The sequence below is a fragment of the Temnothorax longispinosus genome, chromosome 4, assembly GCF_030848805.1.
Source record: "Temnothorax longispinosus isolate EJ_2023e chromosome 4, Tlon_JGU_v1, whole genome shotgun sequence".
NCBI lineage: Eukaryota > Metazoa > Arthropoda > Insecta > Hymenoptera > Formicidae > Temnothorax > Temnothorax longispinosus.
Window position 1 is genome coordinate 20,282,179 of NC_092361.1, and position 23,886 is coordinate 20,306,064.

General features: G+C 37.5%; 4 protein-coding genes across 5 annotated transcripts in view; 2 read left to right on the plus strand and 2 right to left on the minus strand.

Moving 5' to 3' along the window:
* Mbo (nuclear pore complex protein Nup88) overlaps positions 1 to 9,821 on the plus strand; it is a 64,659-nt gene extending 54,838 nt beyond the window's left edge. The window contains exons 3-13 of the mRNA XM_071776917.1: positions 4,937 to 5,050; positions 5,546 to 5,723; positions 6,192 to 6,292; positions 6,438 to 6,630; positions 6,815 to 6,975; positions 7,193 to 7,269; positions 7,564 to 7,808; positions 8,596 to 8,706; positions 8,884 to 9,110; positions 9,267 to 9,515; positions 9,646 to 9,821. Coding sequence (XP_071633018.1) covers positions 4,937 to 5,050; positions 5,546 to 5,723; positions 6,192 to 6,292; positions 6,438 to 6,630; positions 6,815 to 6,975; positions 7,193 to 7,269; positions 7,564 to 7,808; positions 8,596 to 8,706; positions 8,884 to 9,110; positions 9,267 to 9,515; positions 9,646 to 9,727 — 1,738 coding nt within the window. The 3' untranslated portion in view covers positions 9,728 to 9,821. The remainder of the gene's footprint in view (positions 1 to 4,936; positions 5,051 to 5,545; positions 5,724 to 6,191; positions 6,293 to 6,437; positions 6,631 to 6,814; positions 6,976 to 7,192; positions 7,270 to 7,563; positions 7,809 to 8,595; positions 8,707 to 8,883; positions 9,111 to 9,266; positions 9,516 to 9,645) is intronic.
* Positions 9,822 to 10,191: 370 nt separating this feature from the next.
* Positions 10,192 to 14,269, minus strand: LOC139812232 (FK506-binding protein 15). 2 transcript variants are annotated; one of them, XM_071776916.1, is made up of 12 exons: positions 13,844 to 14,269; positions 13,235 to 13,396; positions 12,583 to 13,102; positions 12,308 to 12,514; positions 12,171 to 12,206; positions 11,910 to 12,095; positions 11,660 to 11,839; positions 11,372 to 11,588; positions 11,104 to 11,258; positions 10,816 to 10,950; positions 10,522 to 10,734; positions 10,192 to 10,430 (listed from the first exon to the last, which is right to left on the minus strand). In XM_071776916.1, the coding sequence occupies exons 1-12, from the start codon at positions 13,921 to 13,923 to the stop codon at positions 10,359 to 10,361; spliced, it is 2,163 nt and encodes a 720-aa protein (XP_071633017.1). In that variant the 5' UTR covers positions 13,924 to 14,269; the 3' UTR covers positions 10,192 to 10,358. The 2 variants fall into 2 exon arrangements, with proteins under 2 accessions (XP_071633017.1, XP_071633016.1); XM_071776915.1 differs by having other exon boundaries at positions 11,029 to 11,258.
* Positions 14,270 to 17,117: 2,848 nt separating this feature from the next.
* LOC139811202 (golgin subfamily A member 2) lies at positions 17,118 to 22,023 on the plus strand. Its single transcript, XM_071775329.1, has 13 exons — positions 17,118 to 17,355; positions 17,746 to 17,838; positions 17,916 to 18,476; positions 18,579 to 18,774; positions 18,878 to 19,043; positions 19,157 to 19,298; positions 19,374 to 19,553; positions 19,618 to 19,833; positions 19,913 to 20,098; positions 20,239 to 20,490; positions 20,644 to 20,971; positions 21,238 to 21,444; positions 21,597 to 22,023. Exons 1-13 carry the CDS (start codon positions 17,266 to 17,268, stop codon positions 21,788 to 21,790), a joined length of 2,811 nt encoding a protein of 936 aa, XP_071631430.1. The 5' UTR covers positions 17,118 to 17,265; the 3' UTR covers positions 21,791 to 22,023.
* Positions 22,024 to 22,086: 63 nt separating this feature from the next.
* On the minus strand, positions 22,087 to 23,478 carry LOC139811203 (ribosomal protein L35). The gene is made up of 3 exons (XM_071775330.1): positions 23,322 to 23,478; positions 22,807 to 22,943; positions 22,087 to 22,365 (listed from the first exon to the last, which is right to left on the minus strand). Exons 1-3 carry the CDS (start codon positions 23,322 to 23,324, stop codon positions 22,134 to 22,136), a joined length of 372 nt encoding a protein of 123 aa, XP_071631431.1. The 5' UTR covers positions 23,325 to 23,478; the 3' UTR covers positions 22,087 to 22,133.
* Between the last annotated feature and the right edge of the window lie 408 nt (positions 23,479 to 23,886).

Consider the following 23,886-nt stretch of genomic DNA (forward strand, 5'->3'; position numbering starts at 1 on the left):
CTCTCTCTGCCTCTCTCTGCCTCTCTCTGCCTCTGTCTCGACTAACTGCTTTCAAATGATATTTATGACTCGCGCTTATTACACATTGCCTAATTATCCCACGCCAAGTGCGATACGTTGGCATGTGTACCGCCACGAAATACTCAACGAGGCTCGACACCCTCGTCATCGGGGCGAATACGGCGCACTACCTACGGGGGTAAGTGCCGGCGAAGATCGAGGACCGGAACGTGTCAGGACAGGGCAACCGGGAAGCTAACCGGGTACCAGGCGTGAGCCGATGGCAGGAGGCGATGGAAACGCGCGACGCTGCCTGAGCGCGCCGCGGCGTCGAGAATTAACGGGCTTAGTTGCCGACGCAGGTGTCGTCGGGAAGGCGAAGGCAAGCGAGAGTCGGGATGAATTACGACGGGAGCGTCAGCTAGCGCCAGGAGAACGTCGGTCGTTATATTTTGCGCAACATCCCGATTTTATGGGCCGCCCCCCGCGCTCTCAGACGAGCGGGGCGTTCTCTCGTCCCCTTTCGGGACGAGAGAACGCCAACTTCCGTTGTGTAATGCGGCTGCCGCCGTAACCGGGTACCGATGAGGCGGAATGAGATGCGCTCAACAAGAGCAAGATTCAAGATCGGTTAATCACGATGCTGTGATCTGCTATGATCTTCCGTCACGTATATTATTGACGTAAAAAGTGAAACATTAATCGTTTTGTCATATTAATCAATTATTTTTTATCACTTGTTAATTTACGGTACATTAAATATTTTTAAAACGCAAATTTTTCATCTTAATTCTCGAAACTTGAACAAAACTGTAGCATTCTGACATATTCGACGCATTAATCCGTTAACGTAATTATTTTATAAAAAAAAAATAAAGTAATCAATTTTATGACAAACCGTAATTAGGACCACCGGTCCCGCGGTCGGTCGTCAGTTTCTCATCGAGCTCCTTTGATAGCGCGAGGTTGTGTGTCCTTGCGTCACAAGCAGGCGGGTTAACGAGTAATGTCTAATCTATGCATCCGCTTATCATAATGGCCCTCGTTATATCGTGAGCATGGCCCGGGAGGCCCGGAAGCCTCCGCCGACTCCCACCGTCGACCAACCCCTCTTAGTCTTAGCCGCCCCCTTCCTCACGCGCCACATTTCCGCGAGCCGCGTAATAAAAGTATTCCGAGTAACTGAACGATATTACGCCGTTACGGGCTCTGCTCGCCTGGCAGAATTAAGCGGTTGAACGTTGTCCCCGCAGGGGTTCCAAGTGCACGATCGCTGTAAAGGGCGTAACGCCGACGTAAAAGCCATGTGGCAGCCCGTTACATCGACGTGCGATCAAAGATTACGAAATACCATCGAGATTCTGCCTAAAACGAGATACAAGTGGATTAAAAATTGCCCCGCTGTGAGGCGTGTCTTCAAACGACACGAACAAGATTCATTTAATTGCAAATTCTGCGACATCTGAAGCAATCTCGGTTCTCTTCTTTTTTCATCTTTTTTTTTAATTAATTAAACAAAATGGGAATAGACTTATTTGAGTTGGGTGGAAGTATTTAAATGTTAGTGCGCAATGAACATACGTCATATTCGTAAAGTTAAGCGGCAAACAACTATGTCGAAAGTTATTTGAGTCGATAATATATCACACAATTTCGAATTGCTAAATTGTCTCTATACCTCAAGTATATAAATCCTCGATACAAATCGTCATAATTTTGCGCCGTCAAGCGAGTTGAAATTCCGGTCCGTGAAAATAATGACAATCTCGCGAGGAACAAACGTGGCGCGCGGGACAAGCCGGCCGAATCGGCCGGCGCGGCGTTCTATTAAGCTAAAATCAGGGCCCGGCAGAGTCGACGCGAGCTCGCAGCGTCGCTCTAAATTATTATAACGCGAGGAGATCCGCGTACCTTCGCGGACAATGAAAGGTACACCGTAACGTCGCGACGTTTGTTTTGTCGGCCTCGGCGCGGCCGAGCCACCCCCCGCTCGCGCTCCGCGCAGCGATGCTCTCTCGCCTACATTTCGTATATTTTATTATTACTCTCGCACTTTCCGCGGCTGGACACGGTAACGTTGGCGAGGGGGTTGACGGCGGTGGTTAGCCCGTGGCCGTTATTAATGTCCGCGGCATGCCAGAAAAAGCGAGCAAAAGGGCCCCGGTGCCCGGAGAGAAAAAGACAGTGGGCATCGGGTATCACCGGCACACAACGTTCTCCGGGATATACACCCCGTTAGTACATACGTCCCGCGCAGAACGGCGACACGGCCACCAGCACAAGCGCCAGGAGTTCTTAATAATTGATAAAAATGTACGCACGCACCCCGGTAAAGAGAACGGGAGAGTGGGAACGGGTGAGAGATAGAGGCAGGAACGTAGAGGAGATAGAGGAGCGAAGAGGACAGGGACAGGGTGAAAAAAAGGGGCCAGACATGGCAGCGATGGTGGTGGTGGTGGTGGTGGTTGGTGGTGGTGACTCTCACCCTCGTGACTCCGACCCTCCTGTGTCCGCCCGACTCGCCACCGTTTCGTTGACAAAGGCATACGCAACGATTTATTCGCACTTTTCACCGCGACCTCTCCCGAGAATTTTTCTTCGTTCTGTCACAATTTCGGAATTATCAGAATTTATGCCTACCCCTTCGCGCGCGTGGCCAGGCGCGCCCGTCCGCGTATTCTGATAGGTATTAAGCTGTCTTGATTACTGCGATGGTTGCCCGCGGAGATGCTCCGTTCGATGGCGTTGAATATTCCTAAATAAAATGAATGGCAACAGGACCAACGCATTTAAGGGCGCTCGCAGCCCCCCATTGTGTATTCGATATTCGTTGACGCTGGCACCGAAAAAAGATTTGAAGAGAGCGTATCATAAATATCCATTTTCTGATCATTTATATTAAATAAAATAGGCATATTGCTATCTAAGATCTCTGATATTGTGTATTTTTTTAAAAGAAAAGTGTAACGAGTAAAAATGTATAAAATCAAGCTAATACTTTATTCGGTTTCTTTCCCTTCTGTGCCTTTCTTTAGAATATCACTTTGACATCTGTTTAAAAATCTCAAGTTGAAAATTAGGAAAGACAACAGAAAACATATCTGGTTTCTAAAGACTGATACCGTTTTTGAAGTATTTCATTAAGGTGTAGAAGAGATATATCAATTTTTAGACTTTTGTTTGGTTTGATTCCTTTGGTATTCGTTACTTTAAAAAAAAAGTTATTAAATAAGTCGATAAATCAATTTATTTTTAAACAATGGTATGTGACTGCTGTTGAAGACGAAAAAGGGATATCGAAGCAATATACGAAGCTTAAATCTGGGATCGATTAAAACATTTAATAAAGCGCGAATTCTTTGTCACAAGCGTGCGGCCGGATCCAGGCATCGCCATCGTGATTTACCGGAAATTTCTCGTCGAAAACAAAAGAATGAAAGGCCACGCAGCTGCTCGAATCTAATTAAGAAATTCTTACACGGCGGTGCCGCGCATTCTGCCACACCCTCATGTCCCGACCTCACCTCTGTCCATCTCTCTCTCTCTCTTTTTCTCGTCCGAGGCACGTCTAGAAAAATTAAAAATAATTTTCCTACGTAAACGTATTAACCCCGGTGGCGGTGGACGGGCTTTTTGCGCTGCGCTTTTCTCGCAATTTGTACAAAGAACGGCACGGACCTGACTTCAAAGTAGATCTTACACGGTGTCGTATCATTTTATTCCAGGAACTTCCCTGCGTATTACTCGTTATTGCGTTTAAGTCACTGCCGCTTCTGCCGCGGCCGTCGTTCTCATTTAAGATTCCGAGACGAATTTTCGTAACTTTTTTCCGTAAATGGGCGAATTAAATAATAACGTTCACGTAGAGCGCAAACAATTATGAACTCTGCGCATCGGGATTATAACTAAACAAAGCGTAGTTGTCTTCCGGAGAAAGGCTACAGGACGGCTACTCAATTCAGAAAATCATCCCGACTGCGTAAAAATAATAAAACAGCATTTTGAGAAAATAAATTTAAATATCAACATTTTACCATCTTTCATAAAAAGAAAGCTTTCGCGAAAAATGTATATACAGGAACGCAATCTGTAAAAATTGTTCCTCTGGAAAGATTCTTTAAGAATGAAGCGGAAAGCTGAGATATGAACACGAAGAGAATGGAATCTGTCCGAGATTCGAATATATTTCCTCGGAGTCAAATAATCATTGTTATCTTCACGCGGATAAATCTGTAAGCTTGACTCTTGGTTTATTGGTCATCGCATCGGTCGGAAGGCGCCGACGAACGGGAGATAAGCGACGGGCGCTCTCCTCTCCTCTTCTCCCGTTTCTCCCATCTTTTCTTTCTCGGCAATAAATCCCGGGGAAAAACCTATCTGGATTTTCCGCTCGTCCTTCCCGACGTTCAACCTAAAAATTCATTAGATTATAAAGCCATTAATGCTCATCCGCGCGGCCGAACGCGCCTCTCCTTGCTTAGGCGCGAGTCCAGCTTGGATCGATATCTCACATTCGTGGAACTCCGTCCATGTTTCTATTGTTTCAATCAGACATAACGGATTGGAATCTATTTTTTAATAATTTTTTAAAATTAATTCTAGGAAATTAACAATTACTGCACATTATATACAGTATACAAATATAACTTTTAACTTTTCTATTCCCTGAGTGATCATTATTAAATTACTTGCAAATAATGATCAAATTTTGCGTAAGTATAGTCGACACATGTATATTCGAGATATCATACACATACTTATTCTTTAAACTTTAATTGTCACTCCTGCGTTATAGCAAAGTCATAGCTTAATATATAATTTGTAAATTTAGCAGGATAATTGAAGTGGATTTTATGTCTCGCGCACGAACTCAATATTATGTTAAACTCAATTAGGGTCAATATTACGTTTCAGTACCTGCATTTTTTGATTACAGGAATCATAATTTCGGCGACTTCGAAGCAACCACGGAGATTCAACAAGCGCGATGGCATCCGGGTTCTACTAACGACTCTCATCTATTGGTTTTGACATCTGAAAACTCTTTTCGGTAATTAAAAAAAAGTGTGCGAGTATTATTTAACTGAAACGTTTTTATTTCAATTTGCATAATTAATTCTTTCGATAATTAAGAAGAAGTACGTTGTTTGAGTATAATTATTGAACTTGAATCTAAAATGAATCAACTTGCATAATTATTATTTATTAGTACGAATGGCCGAAATCCTCGATTGATCAAATGTGTCCGTCTATTGTGTCTATTGTGTCCGTGTATAACACTTCAAGACAAAATATCTCATCTTTCAGCCGCAAGAAAAGCATCCCCTCGATCGTTGCTATGATAATTACAGAAAACTGCAAAACTCCTGAGAAACAGCGTGGTGTAACTCGAACTCGCGTTCTTTAGGTTTTCCTTAGACGGGAGCTTAAAAAGTACGGGAACGTTTATGCAAAACTAAACTTTAGAGGGTTTTACGCGGCACGCCGAAGCGTCTTTAAAAATGTCGTCGGACTGACCTTAAGCTGCACTTAACTTTGCCCGCAGTTTATACGAGTGTGAACTGGGCGGTGCACCAAGACTCATAAAATGCTGGAAGGTCGGCCGCGCGCCATCGAGCTCACCCTCGAAGATCCCGGACTTTACGTCCCTCGGCGAGACCGCGGTGGACTTCGATTTCGCCACTCCTACCCTGAGGAAACCGGAATTGTTCGCAAACGACGAGGTACAAGCCGGCACTTCGCTATTTCGAATTTTGAGCAACATATTTTTTTTCTGAAATATGTGTTTTAATCATACATTTCGATTCCGTTTATTGTCATTGATTTCCCGATCGGTGTGTTTTAATCATACATAACATACTTTAATCAATATTTGTCTTTTAATTTTTTTTTTTATTAATTGCAAGATAAATAACGCGTCGTACCTGCTACGCACATTACGGTGTTATAAAAATTCTAAACAAAAATTAGTTTCTTATATTTTACGTTTCAATAATCGTTGTTTAATTAGTTGCGAACTCAAAGCATTCAATATTTCTAAAATTCTTGTTTTGTTCATTTATTCAGAATTTTTTTATGATAATTTGACATTTCTTAATTTGTTATTATATTCTCATCTGCTCTTAATTTGTTATTACGAAATAGTATTAATATCAAGACTTATAGTATGAAACGTTTTTAATAATTTTCAGATAAAGGAAGTGATGAACTGGAATCAGATCGAGTGGCCGATCTTGGTGCTCCGTGGAAATGGCGAAGTACTAATCGTTCGTGGGAACGTTTTATTGGAGAAGTACGAACAAAATGTTTCTTTTATAAACCAAGAGAAATTAAGTACACGATCTCGCTTTACACTATTAACGATCTCAGAATTGCTTGCACTTGTGCCAGCAATAACGTCTATTTTCCTATTTGATTGTGGCTTTAACTGTTGTCAGCTATGAGAATCCAGTGGTATTGGGCTCGCTGTCCATGTATCCGTCGACCGACGATAATTACGGGATAGATTCGTGCTCTATCATGTGCCTGCAAACTACCCCGCCGATAGTGGTCATCGCCATGTGCACCGGAAAGATTTATCACGCGATACTGCTGCGCGAAATATCGGACTACGACGATGACGACAGAAAGGTATGATGTATAATGAATATTACAAAATTCTATATTTTATATTCCATGTGTCGTGATGTCACACGCGGAATTTTATCGTTATTCTTTCCGTATCGTTAGTCGAAGACGGGAAGAACAAATTTACAAGAATAGTTACTTAAGAAAAAAAAGAACGATACATTATCTCTCCTTCTCTCTCCGCCAGACTTGGTCGCAATATGGTTCGAGCTATAGTCTTCATACGCCAGACGATGCGCTTTATGTCTACGAGTGCGTCGAACTGGAACTGGGTCTTCTCTTTACGGATGACGATAAGAAATATAATTGTCCCATCCACCTTCACTGCGACAAGGGTAACAAATCGAGGTACTAATCGAAGAAAGCGCGCAGTATGGGGATGTTTCAGAACTATCGCAACTTCTTTCGCCGCAAGTCACCGGCGATTGATCAAAGCTCGATTGAGCTTCAATCAAAAGTCAATTTCTTTCTTTTCATAAAGAAAACAGCGATATTTCCAAAGCAATCCGCATTGCATTCGATTACGATTGAATAAAATTGATTTATCAATCCTTACTTGTATTAGATATTTTTGCTCTCACAATGCTGGGATTCACATGGTGAGTCTACCGATGGTTTCTCAACTGGATGAGTTTATACATGGCAAGTACATTCATGTTATTAAAAAAAAGAGCGTACAAGAAAAATTAGTATCTGCCATTTTGCTTTGTTGTAAAAACATTCTTACATGTATAAATTTGAATAAATTTTTTTTTTTTATGTATAATAACTAACAGTTTCTTATTAAAAATTGGAATTAAAATTAAAATTAAAATCAAAGAATGAGATAAAAATATTAAAAAGATTGATTTTCTTTCTACATTTTTATTGGATATTAAAATATCTTCGCGAATAATACTTCTGTCGATCTAACAAATATTTTATTTCTTTTCACAGATAACAGCGGAAATTATCTACCATCTTTGTTAAACCAATCAATTTTACAATATTTATTCTCTACGAGAACCAAGCATACGAACGTAGATGAACCTACGCCGATATTCGGTTTTGGCCTTCTTCAAGAACCTTGTATTTTAGTCGCATTACTGCACACAGGCGTTGTCATCGACCTCTCGGTTATAGATCTTTATTATCTTCCAAGGATCGAACAATTAGAACCTGTTATTGACACTACAAAGAAGGTAATTAAAGGAATATTGAATGAATGAAATGAAATTTAAGTTCCCAAAATTCTCTGCTATTCTCTCTCAAAAATCTCCAAATTAATTTCTTATTAAACCGAAACATACATGGGATAACGGTCGGGATCGAACCTAGGATTTGCTGAATACGAATGTATTCGTATTATTCTGACGCAAAACCACGCGTCACTTCAAATTTGAAGTATTATTATACTACATTAGTATCATTTGATTTAACTGTTCCCTACTAACAGAGACCTAACATTCCAAAAAAAGATGTTCTTATCCGTCCTTGTTATCTGTCTCATTCTAACACGGTCATGATGTTTCTTTTCTTCCTCTTCAGTATATCATATCAGGTCACCCTGACGTTGGTGATCACATTTTAAAGAAAGCCGTTTTATTTTTTTAAGTTTCTCTCTACAGCGACATCCAGAGAAGTAATAATTAGAGTTGTTTTCTTTTGTCTTTTCTGGTAAACTTTTGTTAAAATCTAAGTATATGTGGAATGTGAAATTCGAACCGGGAACATGCCGATTAACAATAAGAGTCGATCACTTTCACAATGAGCCACGCACCTCTTCCATGTTTTCATGTTGAGATTTCTGAATTTTTTCTTTTATTATAATTTTATTTTAATTCCATTCTTGTATTTTTAAACTTTTTTGAGCTGCTCAAGTTTCCATGCGATTCTTTCAGCATGAAGCAAGAGTGTTGAAAGTATTAATTATTTAGTGAGAATGTTGATAGCAAAAATATATATGTATATTGTTGATTTTTTTTTAAGGTGAATAAGGAACCATTCGACGTATACATCAAGAAATTACTAAGACGCGAAATATCACAACCGATAACTAAAATAGGATCTCGCTCGATGTCCTTAAGCGAATCCCTAGAGGTAAGCCTAATAGAGAACATTATATGAATCGATTAAATTGATAAGTTTATTCCACTCATAGAAATGATTACAAATATTTAAGAACTTTTGTCTCATGTACAAAAAAGGAGTTATATGTATAGTCGAATTACAATCAAAGAACGATCGAAAAACACAACTGTTTCTTTTGCATTTTAGTTGTTGTATCACGCCACAAACATCTTTCGTACTCAACATTTCGTCCGACACGACAAAGTTCGGGAAGAAATCAGTAAGAAAGTCCGTGCTCTGAAGGCTTTGAAAAGTCATTTATTAAAGGAACTCGACGCTTTAATAGAGACGAAGAAAGAATTGCGACAGACCGCTGAACGTTTAGCTGAACGATATGAAGATATTAATGATAAACAGAAAGAATTGGCACGTAGGTGAGTATAATTATTTAATTATTTTAGCAATATTCGAGCAACTTTACAGATCCGTGTCATTCAAATTGTGTCAAGTAAATGATAGATACACAATTTTGTATTAAATATTGTTGTGGAGGGAGAAAAAGTAAAATCCAAATTACACTATACTTTCAGAGCAGAGGAAGTTTTAAGATTGGTAAATTACAAAGAACCTTCGATGACGCCTATTGAGCGAGCAGAGGCGGAAGAATTGAAGAAAATGGACGTGAAGATATACGACATGCAGATCCGACTTGAACAGCTCAAGAAAAAATCCGCTCAACAGACTATCCATACAAATGGTATTGAAACTAATGGGAAGAAGAAAGAAATTGTTTTCACACGCAGCCAAGAGGAAGCGACAAAGGAAAATCTTAGTCAGACGTATGTAATCGTAAATCAGCAATTCGTGATTTTTAATTTTACAAAAACAGCAATGCTTGGCAAATAAAGTTAGTATAATATTGTTATCATATGTTGGTTGCCTTTTTAATATGATACATCTTTTTTACAGGGCGAAAAATATAAAGAATTTGGTAGATCAGGTAAAACAGATTAAAGCAGAAATTAGTCTTTCATATATTAGCAAACAGTAATAACAAATATCAATATTCTTAAATTGTAATTAGTGATTGTATATTTTAATTTTACAAATTTGTATGAACAATAAAAGATTATTTTGTTAAATAATTCTTTAAAATCCTATACCTTTAAGATTTCTAATTAATGGTAACACTTTAACGTGTTACTTTTGTCTATCCATCATTTTACCCGAATAATTGTGTATAACACATTAAATTATTTGTTACAAACTTATTTTTACCGTAATTTTTTTGCTGCAACATTCCTTCACATACAATTGTTATACACTGAGTCTCGACCACTATTAATGTAGAAGCGCATCGACAAGAATAAAAAACTTAACCACAATCGCGGATATTATTTGTTTATGTGTATTTTCGCATCTGTTACTTTTGTCCTTAACCTTCCCTACATGTGATACAGATATATTTATATAATAAAAATATTTTCTTTATTAAGTCTTAAAATGTACAAGAGGTTTCATCATTTGTTGGTTTATTGGGAATAGTACATTAATTAGGATATGTAAAAGTATATATATACGCAATAGATACTAAAAATAGAAAAAATTCTATAAAATATTTTTTTTGCGGCATGAATTAAAAATTAATAATGAATTAAAAAATCGACCAATGTTAGAATCAATCAATCATCGCTATCAATGTCATCAATGCCGTCAGGAACAGGTGGTGGTTCGTTTTCAAATATAGGCATGATCTAGGATGAAAAAAAGGGATTTCAGAAATTAATTTTCACAGAAATACGCATATGAATATTTTTAGAAAAATATAAACGTATAGGTTATTACAGTAGTAGACCGTGGTGAGGATTCCGTGCATTTTATCGAGAAATCATTACCACTATCTGGGTTTAATACTGGCTTCTCGATATGTTCAATTGTTGGTTCCTTAATTTGTTGATGGTCACCAGTTTTAATAACTGTGGAGTTCACATCTTTAGTGGCTTTAGATTCTCTATCCTCTTCATCAGGGTCTTCATATAATACTTGCAATGTGATATGCTAAACATAAAATTTTATATTAGAACGTTAATATCGTATAATATCGTAATAAGTATTATATTTATTTTGCATATATCTTACTTTTATTGTGTTTGCAATAGTTGATTTTACATAATCAAAGGATAGTTCAGAACGCGATTCATCCGCAAGTTTTTCTGATAATGTATGATACGTTTTGTTCATTATTTGCTTAATTTCTTTATTCTTCTTCTCAACCTACAAAGTATAAACGAATAACATAATATATTGAATTGTCAAAGAATAAAATCAGCAATTAAAAAATATGATCATTACGTCTTTCTGTCTAGAAAATATTGCATCGCCTTGGTGTTCTCTATGACACTTAGAAAGTCTATCTTCTAAACTAACATTTTCTTCTTTACACTGTACAATCGTCTTTTCAGCTATTTCTAAGGCTTCTTTGGTTTTCTTCAACTCATCATTTGTATCAGTTAGTCTTGCTTCCAATTCTTGAAGCTTTTTGTTCAGATTTTCATTAATTTGTAACAATGATTCTTTTTCCTCTGTAATAACAAAGTTCGATAATTCAATAAATTATTTAATACACATAAATTATATTCTAATATAACACTGTTATTACTTAAATATTGTCTGTATTATCTCAGGTGATTGTTACCTTTCGATACTTTTAAATCATTTTCTAAAGAATTTATTCTGCTTTGTGCCTCGCGAATTTTCTCATCCGATATATCTTTATCAGTATTTTTTGCTAATTCGTTGTCTTTCGTTCCTGCTTGAGTTGCATTAAGAGCCAAGAACATTTTCAAAGAGGCATCCAAAGTTGCTTTATCGCTCGTAGGAGTTGTCGCATTTTGAAGCTCGAACGCATGGAACTACATACATACGTAACAATTTTATAATCAACGCATTATCATCCTCTTACCCCTCTTACCGATGTGCGTACCTTATCCAGTAATTTCTGGATATTGTCGGATATTTTGGACATCCCCATTCGTATTTCCGCGTTCGCTATTCTCGTTTCCGATAGTAGCATATTCATTCCGGGATCCAGAGCAGCTGGTATTGCACGATTCACAGTCTGCGATACAGGATACATCTGATTGTCCATCGTTACATAATGTCCCTGTAATTTTGACCATCTTTTACAATCACGTAGATAAATTTATTAGATATCTAGCCTGCATTAATCGTACAGCAAAATATGGCGATGGAGTCCATTGTGGCGTTAATGGGGATGCAGCAACTAACGGCTTATAAGTACTAGAATCTACAGAAGGCATTTCAGTTTTAGGCTCTACAGTTTTCTGAGCGGCCTTTTTTTCATTCGATGACTCGTGGGGCAAATTTTTCTTCTGCGAAGTTCCTTCCAATTGTTCGATCTAATAGAATACGCAATATTTTAGCAAAAGTATAGGATTTCATCTTTATGGAGAAATTTGCAAATTGTGACTAACCCTCTTGTGACGAGGAGATTTATGAGGTACATCATCCTGCAAAAAGATATTGCTTCTTTCAGATCAGGACAATAAATTTCATAGGCTTTATTTGATATCTCATAAATATTAGCAGGAACAATAGAAAATGTGAGTACCTCGGTATCTTCAGAATCAGTAGTGGAAGGCAAAGGCATTTTTGGTAAGATGGACTGACCCATTTTAGCCATTCTCGATATTATAGCCGCTTTATCGCTCGTTGAGCTTTTAGGTGCCGGCGAATTTTCCTCCTGTACTCGTATATCTGTTATCTCTATTATCAGCATAACATCTCTCTCTTTAGGAAATCCAGGACCTAAACTAATCTATGTAAAACTACTTAATGTAAACAATTGTTACCGTATGACAACTGCATAGAAATTTGGCGAACTACCTGTTTGCTAGGTGGTAAGAATAAAACTCTTTTCAGGCCCTTGCCACTGCCCAAAAGAATTCTCTCCCAATTCTCGTCCGTCGATATTTCCACAGTCATTGCTTGTGACATTGCAAAGCTTGTCTTAAAAGGTTGTACAATCTCAGTCCCCACAAAATATTTGATGCATATTTTGTCTCCTTCTTTCGCGATCACATCTTTATCGCTCGGCATGAGATCTTGGTAGATTACATTCTCTCCTTTCTCTTGCGTTGCAAAATAGCGTGCCAGTCCCACTTCTATTGCAAACTCCAGGTAACTCTCGTTATTCTCGAACAAAATTGACCAATTCTCTTTGTTATTATCATAATAACTAGCGTAATTATTTGCTTGTATAGTATACGCAAAGTCACGTGTCACTGTAGCAACGGATATGTATTCTTGCTTAGTCTTATATAAAATTATCTGATATACTCTCGTTACTGCGTTGCCTGTCAATGCCATACCAAGCTTCCCAACAGAAGCGTATTGGCCATTTTGCCTGAAATTCAATTATATCTAATTACTAATTGTTATAAAAGAAATAACCTAAAGTTATAATTATATATCCCTGTCATATATTAACTAAAAATAAGTAATCTTAGCAGTAATCTTAGCGATTTGACGTAATTACAATTTAAAAGCATGTATTGCTTTGGCTATCAATACTTCTGTCTTGGAAGGAGGTACAGTTTGCTGTACGTTATGTCGAGTGTTGCTCTTCTTACTTGCTACTTTAGCGGAATGAGAATCCGTGACTTTTGATTGTAGCCCAAAAATGGCAGCTAGATTAGACCTGAAAATATAAGGATTATAATATAATCCAATAAATACAAGACAACACAAAAATTGTCAGAACAGAGAAAAATAAATTTGGATTTATTTTCTTATAAAATAACACAAGAACTATTCATACTATGGGTTTGTTTTCTTTTGTTGAACTGGCTGTACTAGTTCAGAATTTATCTTTTTTACTCCACATTGGAAGGAAAAAGATAAACTCCGAACTAGTGCAGCTAGTTCAGCAACAGCAAACTGACTCGATAATTGCAAATCTAATAATTCAAATTAATCAATTAATTAGAGCTATAATTAAAACAATAAGTTTGTTCAAGTTTCGTTGTATTTTAACGTTTAAAAATAAACGTTTGCTTATAAGTTTTGATGGAGAAAAAGGCAGGAAAAAAGTAGTGTACTTGCATTTTGCGGAATCGTGTCTAATAATAAACGAGTAAATACGTACCCTCCCGCGGGTACAAAGTCAGACTCGTCGTCATCCCGGAAAATCTTGTCGAGATTTGGCAACTGATTTTGCGCGCTCATGATCGCGGGAAATTAATACAGGCTTCTCAATCGCACGTGAACGAAGCGGCACGCCGCGATGACATCTCATCATTCACAGCAAATTGCATTCACAACAAACTCGCCCATCACCCTCAGCATGGAGATGGAGTTAAAGGCTTTTTCTCTTTTTTTTTTTGCAGATTCTCCTCGAGTGAGGAGGGGCAGGTGCCTTCAACCTACTCCTAAGGTTTATAGCACAGGATCTCTTCTTCTGATTAATATTTATATTCTTATAATTTGATAAGCCTCTTGCTAGAAATTAAAGGCGTAAACATTAGGGTTAAGGTCTACTACTTGCGAAGGGTTGAAGCACATGGGGAGTGGGGAGGAGTATTAGGACATGTTTTTATGATTCATACTGTTATCAGTGCCATCTACTGGACAATGCTATCATTATTAAGGTTACTTTCCATTTACTGACTGGTGTGATACGGCGTGGCACCGCGCGATACGGCGATACACGTAGACGCATGGTGGAGTTCCACCATGCGTCCAACGCTGCCCGTCGGCATTCGCCGCTACCTTTTTTCTGTTGTCTAACATTATGCAGCAGCATTTTATAATTATTTATCGTTTAATCACATTCGAGAGAGCATGCCTCGCATTAAAGAATACATAACAATATTAAAACAAACGTATTTCTCGCGATTCATTTAGGTATCGTATTTCGAAGCTCCGACTTTGTCGTCCAACGTTGCCCGTCGGCATTCGCCGCTACCTTTTTTCTGTTGTCTAACATTATGCAGCAGCATTTTATAATTATTTATCGTCTAATCACATTCGAAAGAGCATGCCTCGCATTAAAGAATACATAACCATATTAAAATAAACATATTTTTTGCGATTCATTTAGTTATCGTATTTCAAAGCTCCGACTTTGTCGTCCAACGTTGCCCGTCGGCATTCGCAGCTATTATACCTTTTTCTCGTTGGCTAGCATTATGCAACAGCATTTTATAATTATTTATCGTCTAATCACATTCGAGAGAGCATGCCTCGCATTAAAGAATACATAACCATATTAAAATAAACGTATTTTTCGCGATTCATTTAGTTATCGTATTTCGAAGCTCCGAATTTGTCGTCCAACGCCGCCCGTCGGTATTCGCGGCTATACCTTTTTCTCGTTGTCTAACATTATGCAGCAGCATTTAAAAACTTTTTAGTGTCTAATATTGTTCGAGAGAGCATACCTCGCATTAAAGAATACGTTACAATGTTAAAATAAACGTATTTCTCGAGATATATCCGTGTCGTTTGTCGCATTTTAGAGCATTTACTTTTCCGCGGCGACAAGCACGAGCACTGCGATGCATTCGCAGTTTATTCATACATATATCATTTAAGAAAAAGCAATTAATATAATTACATTACTAATTTAATAAACACATATTAATTTAATATTAAATTATTAATAAGTAATAGCGAAGAATGTATTATGCATTCGTTAAGACGTTTGAAAGATCATAAAAATTATGAAAAGAATTCTAGGTTATATGAGGTCTGTAATTCCTCAGAAATCGCTCCTGTTACGCGGGAAGCATGTTGAGCGAGGAGGTTTTAGTAGAGGTATTCGAGCAGCGGCACGTCTACCCCCACTATTACCCATCGCCATTGGAACGGCGCGCCGGGCACGCGACGAGGATGCCCAGCCTACGGCCAATCAGAGCGTTGGCAGGTATGCATAGGAGGGGCAGTAGGCTCCCACGCTCTGACCAATAACAGCGTGATTACGAGGAGGCAATGTGGGGTGACAACACCCGCGCGGCGCGGCGCGCTCGGAATACCTACTGCCACCTCCTCGCTCATCATGCTTTGCTGATACATCAGGAGTAAATTTCGCGGTGCGAAACCACGGAAATTTACTCCTGATGTATCAGCAAAGCATGATAAGCGAGGAGGTGGCAGTAGGTATTCCGAGCGCGCCGCGCCGCGGTGACAACACCCGCGCGGCGCGGCGCGCTCGGGATACCTACTGCCACCTCCTCGCTCATCATGCTTTGCTGATACATCAGGAGTAAATTTCGCGGTGCGAAACCACGGAAATTTACTCCTGATGTATCAGCAAAGCATGATAAGCGAGGAGGTGGCAGTAGGTATTCCGAGCGCGCCGCGCCGCGCGGATGTTGCTCCCCACATTGGTCGCGTTCAGCAAACCAAGCCGCTCAGTAGCGGTCGAACATGATTGGCTCTTACTTTTAGAACCAACCAATCGACGCAGAGTGTTGATAAGACGAACTCAACAGTTGTGTCTGCTGAACGCGTCCATTGCCTCCCTCGTAATCACGCTGTTATTCATACGTCAGAGCGTGGGAAAATATAACGACAATGAAACTATTAAGAATTAAAGCCAAAGCACCTCTTGTGTTGTACAAAAGTCTGTGCTTCGACCTTTACAGAATAGATCCACTAATGAGTTGTTTCTATACGCTTGAAAAGGACTGAAATCTGCGGTCGAAACGTAGCGTTTTGTGATCAATACAATTTGGCCAGTTGGATCGAGCATAATACCTTTGCAAAAAGATATAACTTTACTTATGGTCGCCATGTTGCACTAAACACTAAAATGTCTCTTTTCTGATGTAAGAACAGAATAACTAATGTATACAAGTCTATGGGCTTATATTATGTCTCGTTGTTTATGAGAGCGACAATGCACAACCAGTGTAGAGAGAGAGTGCAGACGGTAAAAAACTAGATTCCAACAATTACATGAAAAACCTGTTAGTCTCTATGAGAAGGAGAAGAAGAACGCTCCAAAGAATTTGTAGCGTCAAGTGGACCGCAGCCTTACTTATTTATTTTTATGTTTCACTTATTTATTTTTGTCTTACAAATAGAAGAACCATGATAATCTTGAAATAACTTTTCCATAATTTTCGCTGTTTCAAATAATTCGACACAAGGGCTGATTATTCTTCCTCTAGAAATATGATTAAACCAGTCGTTATCTGGATTAATCAATAATTCTGTTGGGGTTCCGAAAAAAATGAATATTTTTTTAATTCTTTCGAGAATCGTTTTTACACGTTTTTATTGAACACGTACTCATGATGATATGTCACAATATCACTTGGTACAACCTTAAATGTTTTGAAACTGACACTTAAAAATGGCTGCATCTGGCATCTGCGCAGAACCGTATGAAATTCGTCACGAGTATGAGCACACCTGTGTTCTTCCACCATGGCGTGGCACCGCGCGATACGGCGATACACGTAGACGTGGTGACAGTCGTGACATAACCCTGCCTGGTCGACGTTGAGCGATTCACTGTCGCCGTTTTTCGACAATGTGAAGTATTGTTTCCAGAAATTTTGTATGCGACGTGACCTTCGACGAACGCCCCGCAACGAAAGTTGCACGATGAATTTGAATAAGACAGAGAAGCTGTTAGCCGCTAAGAAGAAGGTAATCCCGCATTTGGGAACCATCGTGAACAATCGTGAACAAAATTGCTTCCGCAGCTGTCAAACCTGTCACGTCACGTTCGGTATAATTAGAGATAATTATAGGGTCTGTTTTCTATTGCTAAACTAGTGCAGCCAGTTCAGCAATAGAGAATCCGTAGATGACAAATGCTGTTTTGCTGCGAAATGCTCTTTATCGGCACAATTATTAAGATAATAATAACGTAGCGAATTATATATAAAACGATGACGTTAAACTCTTTAAATGTTACAAGCTATTGGAATGCGAAATTAAAGTGTTTTACTGGAAATAATTGCGTTAAATTTTTGGCACGGTTTTACTTGTCAATGTATTTGAAAAGTTATGGACTTTATGATGTTTTTTTTACAGCTAAAAGAGTTCCAACTGCAAAAAAAATTACAAGTGGAAGAGAGCTTGAATAAACAGCAAGACTCAAATGTAACAAATAAATCTATATCACAGGTAATTATTTGCTAACAATGTAGAAATTCATGTTTTGTATTTTTGAACGTATAATATTAGAGGAATATTTTCAACAGTGCCAAACAAATTGTCAAACTGCGAAGGTGGATGAACTCTGTGATCAGAAGAATCAAAATGAAGTAAAGTGTGTGGAGAAACGATATGAGAAACATATAGATGATACAGACGTTATACATAAAGAAGAAAATGTAATAAATCATTTTGATGGTGCTAGTAACTTACCAGACACAATCGAAACTAAAGTAACGGCAAATAACAGTAAGATAACAGAAAAGAGCTTTCCTATCTTGGAGAGTTATCCAGAAAGTGCTGCGTTACACGAAAGTGGCAATAAAGATGGCACGCATTCGCGTCTTCAGCCAGATTTACAATTTGTGGGAAACGATGGGAGATATAACTTGAATGCTACGGTGTCTAATGGGCCATCGACAGTGCAGAAAGAATATTTGTTAGAAATGGCCTCGGAAGTTGCTCATGTGCTTACCGACGATACAGACCACACTGAGCCGCCAAATTCATTTAATCTTGATCTGAATTGTCGTAATCAATTTTTAAGTTCATGTATGGAGGAACAGAAACAGCTTGTAAATGACTTACATATTCAAGTCAGTCGTTATGTGAGTATACTTTGATACTATATGCAGCTTCTGGTTTATATTTAATTAATCATTGTTGCCATACATAAAGATAAATTGTTATTACATGTGAAAATAAAATAGCATAGCAGAGTGGCCGAATTAGAAGAAATTCTAGCTACAAAGGATTCTGAGTTTGAAGCCAAACTCGTTCGCGAAATCAGTCCTCTCAAGGAACAGTTACAGATCCACGCGCAGACTACTGGTATCTTGATAGCGGAAAAGGCGGAGCTCACAGCAGCTTTAGCACAGAGCCAGAGGACTGCAAAACAGAATTCAGGTTAATATTTGTAATTTGCACGTAAAATTTTTGAATGTTCATAATTTATCCCGATGTTGGAACATATGCTGTTATTACAATTGAATGAATGTCTGCTGTTTAGAAGAGATAGAGGAAATGAGTGGAAAATTGAAACACAGCCAGTTTCGTATTAACGAGCTTGAAAAAGAATTGGCTCAAACGAGGAGTAATTCTAGTGACACTCAGAAAAACGCTCAACAAGTACAGCAAGTCTATGATGAGCTCGAAAAGAAATATCATGAACTCAGGTATTATACAGATATTAAATTTTGTATATTGAAATCATTTTTTTATTTTAATAAATACGTGGCTTTAAATATGTATTATCCAAAATAATCAAAGTCCACATTTTTGTCTATAGAAAGGAAAAGGAAGATTTGGAATTGGAAACCTCAGAGTTAAAACAAAAACTGAATTTAAAGAACACCGAATTTATTACTTTGCAACAGGAATTCCAAGAGAAAGCAGCCTTACTTTCCTTAAGCGAATTAAGGATGCAACAGGTAATTCTGTAGAAGATTATTACTAAAAATTATAATTGCTTTATCTTGAAACTAACGCAAATAAATTGGTTATAGCTAACTGATACATCGCAAACGTTGGAGTCCCAGCATCAAACTGTAACAGTGCTGGAACAACAGTTGGCTCAAATGAGAGAAACCTTGAAGTTAGTGAATAACGAGAAGAATGAAGCCAGTAGACAGTATCAAAATTATGTACGACAATTGGAGGCACAGCAGGCAAAATTGCTTAATGAGGTACATATAAATGTTTATATAACTCCTTTCGTAAAGGTAGTTATTTTACATCGAGCAATTGCAGGTTGAAAGTGGAAATAAAATAATCACTGATTTAGAAAACAGAGACAAAAGTTATATACAACGTTTATCAGATTTAGAACAACAATTGCAGCATGAAAAAGAGAAAAATGCTATACCCCCACCACAAGATCGTAACGATGAAATAACCAATTTAATGAAAAGCATTGAGCAACTGACCGCGCAACAAGAAAGACTTCATATTGCATTATCTGAAAGGGTAAAAATACATATGTATAGAAAATAATAATTCAGAAATTTAGTAAGAGAAATGTTTTTTAACAAGATAACGTTTTTAGGATGCGGAGATTGAAATGTTAACGAAAGAAGTGCAGGAACTACGGGATACGAAAGATGATGGTGCTGACGTAGCAAAATTAGTACAGTCTCTCGAAAGTGAAAAACTTGGTGCCTCTAGAGCTGTTTCACAAAATCAACAGTTGAAGGAACAATTAACTGAAATGGAAAATGCTTTTGTTAATCTTGTGAGTAGTATTGCTACACAATATACATGGATCCAATGTTATTAAATCTTAAACTTGAAAAAAAATTTTTTTTGTAGTACTTCTATTTATTACAAAATTTAATCTTGTTTAAAAAACTTATAATTGTGTTCTCTTTTTAGAGTAATGCTAAATTGGATTTGACAGAGCAGCTTCAAGCTGAACGAAATATTGGCCGAAAATTAAACGCAAGATTGAATACTGTTGAGACGCAAATGGATAATCTGAAAGAGAAATTAATAGAAAAGGAAACATCATTAATAGAATTAGAGAAAGAAAAATTGCAAAATGCTCAAATTACAGATCAAATGCAGCACTATCAAGCACAGTCTCACCACGCCCATACGCTACAACAGGAATTACAAAACGCTTTGGTAACTTTTGAACTTTTTAGTAATTTAATAATTTTAATTTATTTATAATTCTCATGTATTTCTTGTATGTGTGTGATCCATGGTTATATTACTCAAATTTAACATACTGATAACATAATAGCTTTGTATAGTAAGTATAATTATACATCACAGATTTATATAGAAAACTTGAAAAAAGAAAATGAAGAACTCTTGAAAAAATTAGAAAATAAAGTACAAGAAGAGTCGCATTTGCTCAGAAAAGCTGTAAACGATCATGGAGATCAGTATTTAACAAAGAATGAGCAAAATTGTAATGATATTGTAACAACGCAAAACTTACCACTGCCAGAAGATAAAAGTATTTCAGATAATATTGGGCCTATTGAAAAATTAGAAAAGAGGTTTAAAGAAACAATGGAGAAGGTCGCTGAATTAACCGACGAGAAACAAAAATTGGAACATCTTGTTCTCCAGCTCCAAAGTGAAACAGAAACTATAGGTAAGCTTTATATACTTTTGATTATACAAACTACCCTAATTTTTCAAATATTATTTGAAAAATATTAATTATATATATATATATATATATATATATATATATATATATATATATATATTTCAATGTTAATTTTTAATTTTTAATTTAACATTACATAAGTGTTCGTTTTAATTGTATTTTGCCTTATATTTTTCATAGAATACATTTACACTTAAATTTCTTTATGAACCTTTTTAACTTCTGATTTCATGCGTGAACTTATACAGGAGAATACATTACTTTATATCAAAAGCAACGAGCGATTCTGGGAGAAAGATGGAAGGAAAGAGAGCAAACCTTCCGTCAATTAGTGGAGCAACGTAATCAGCAACAGGAACAGTTGCATAAACTAAAAGTGTTAGTTACAGAGTTGCTTAAAAAACATCCCGAAACGTTAATAACTTCCACAGAAACCTGTATGGATTGTCATAAAGGTAAATCCGCCAGTATTTAATATTTTCTATAGACATTATTTCCTTTTTGATAATTTTTAAATAAATGTTTTATAATTTATTTTGATTATACATGTAGAATGAAGAAGAAAGTATGATTATTATATGTATATGTGTATATATATTTTCTACAGATATAAATGCCGGCAATCCTACACTCTCTGACAATGAGAAGCAGGAGAATACAGAACTACCGTTGATCGAAGATAAAACTGCATCGGATATTCTTGATCTTCTCACAGAAATCAAAGACTGTAAAGATGCATGTATTACCGAACCTAACTTTCATCCATGTCCATGGTGCTCCGGAAGGCTCATCACCGTGTAATCATGAATAATAAATTTAATCTTTGTTATAAACTAACTTATATCCACGCGATATAAATTAGTCATGTAGAATAGTAACAATTGTATATAGAGAATTCTTAGACACTTTTTTAAAACCTCTGTATCTATTTCTTGTAAAAGTGCGGACGTGACATTTTTATCTGAGGAGAGTTGCTTTATAAATATACAGTGCCTTGAATAATTTTGCAAATAAACTTTTTGTTTTCTCTCGCACCTATTTGTCAAGAGGGTTGAGATATTACGAGTACCAATACTTCGTCGCAAATAAACATTCAATATTTTAATGAAATTTTTATTTGGAATAGTAATTAAAATAGTACATCCTATGCTTTCAAAGCATACTTTCTCTGCGGGAACGCAGAGCGCTTGCGTACGTCCTTCAGCGTTCGTCTGCTGGCCTGATAGGGAGTAAGAACACGGCGTAGAGCCCTTGTTTTCTTGGGCCTCAAATCAAGGGGCTTGTATTTCTTGTTCTTGTAAAGTAGGCGAAGGTTTCCCTTTTGCTTCTGGTGCATAATAATATACACTCGTGCAATGGCCTTCCTCACAACGCGACTGAAACAACAACAAAAAGGATTAAGATTCGTAGAATATAAATTTGTTAAATACTTACAACATGCACTAGACAAAAACGTTGCAGACTAAAATTAATTTCAACATACTACGCACTTAGACTGATATATACCAACAAATTTCTCAACAGACTTCAATATTTTTTAATAAATGTATCTTAGGCTACGGTCAACGTGACGCTACAAATGCTTCGGAGCATTCCTCTTCTCTTTTCTTTCAATGAAGAAAGAAAAGAAGAATGCTCCAAAGCATTTGTAGCGTCACGTTGACCATAGCCTTAAATACATAATAAAGTACATCAAAGAGATAGGCAGATACATATTTATCATTTTATATAATTTTATAAATTATTCCATATTTGCATCATTAATTTAAAGAGCCATGAAGAAATTTAGAATGGAATTATAAGAATTACAGACTTACATCTTGGACAGCTTTGACGCAGCTCCTCCAGTCACCTTGGCCACTCGTAAGGTGGTCAATTCTGTTTTGAGCTGCTCGAGCTGTTTCAGCAGCTCTCGCTTATCTTTGGTCCTTAATTCCGAACACTTCACTTTTGCCTAAAACAATTCGGTATGCGCATTAAGTACCACATATTGTAAACTAACCAACACAAAAATCAAATTACTACACGCATCGTCATTATGACTTTCATTGTAATGTTAATCGCTTATTTTTGCCGAAACATAATTGCTAGAAGAATATTATCTTCTCTTATTTCCCGTTCAATTCGTAGCTCAACAATATCGTGACGCTATCGTGTTCGCGATGACGCAAGGTTATGTGATATACAAAACTCTCCGGTGAATACAACTCGAAAATATTCACAATCCATTTATTAGATTGTAGAATTCATAGAGTTTCTATCGAAAAATCGAAGTACGTTAACCGTTGATGTTCTAAATAAATTCGGATTACAATCTCACGCTTCCACTAACCATTTTAGATCGGTTTTCTCGCAGCAAGGGAAAAGACTCGAACGACTGACGAAGTCGCGAAGGAGGGCGCACCGTCTGTTCTTTTTCGAAGAACTTCCTGAACCAGTGCAACACTTCCCATGCGAGATTCCGAAAACACTGGGGGTCAATTCTGTATTTTGGGACGAGGTAAAAATTATAAAAGTGAGGAAATTTACTTGAGAATCTACAATTTTATTTGTCGAAATCTAGTAAATCTGTTCACTTTGTATATGAGCGGGACTCAATTGACCACGTCGTCAATTGATTTAAAATAAAAATATCTGATTGGTTGGTTCAGGGGAAAACTCCAGGCATCGGGGGCTGTGAGTGGCTGTGGTCAAACGGGACGCTCCCTTCTGCTTACCAGCGCGAGTTCTGATTGGCTTCTGCTTTCCTGCTTTCTGCTATTCTGCCAAGATGTGAATTTTTCCGAAGAGCGTGCTTCTCGAACGCGTCCATTATTTCTTCTGCAGCTTCTGCCAGCAACAGAGGGACGCAGGGACGTGAGATCACTCATGCGAGGTCTACAATGCGAGTCGCAAGT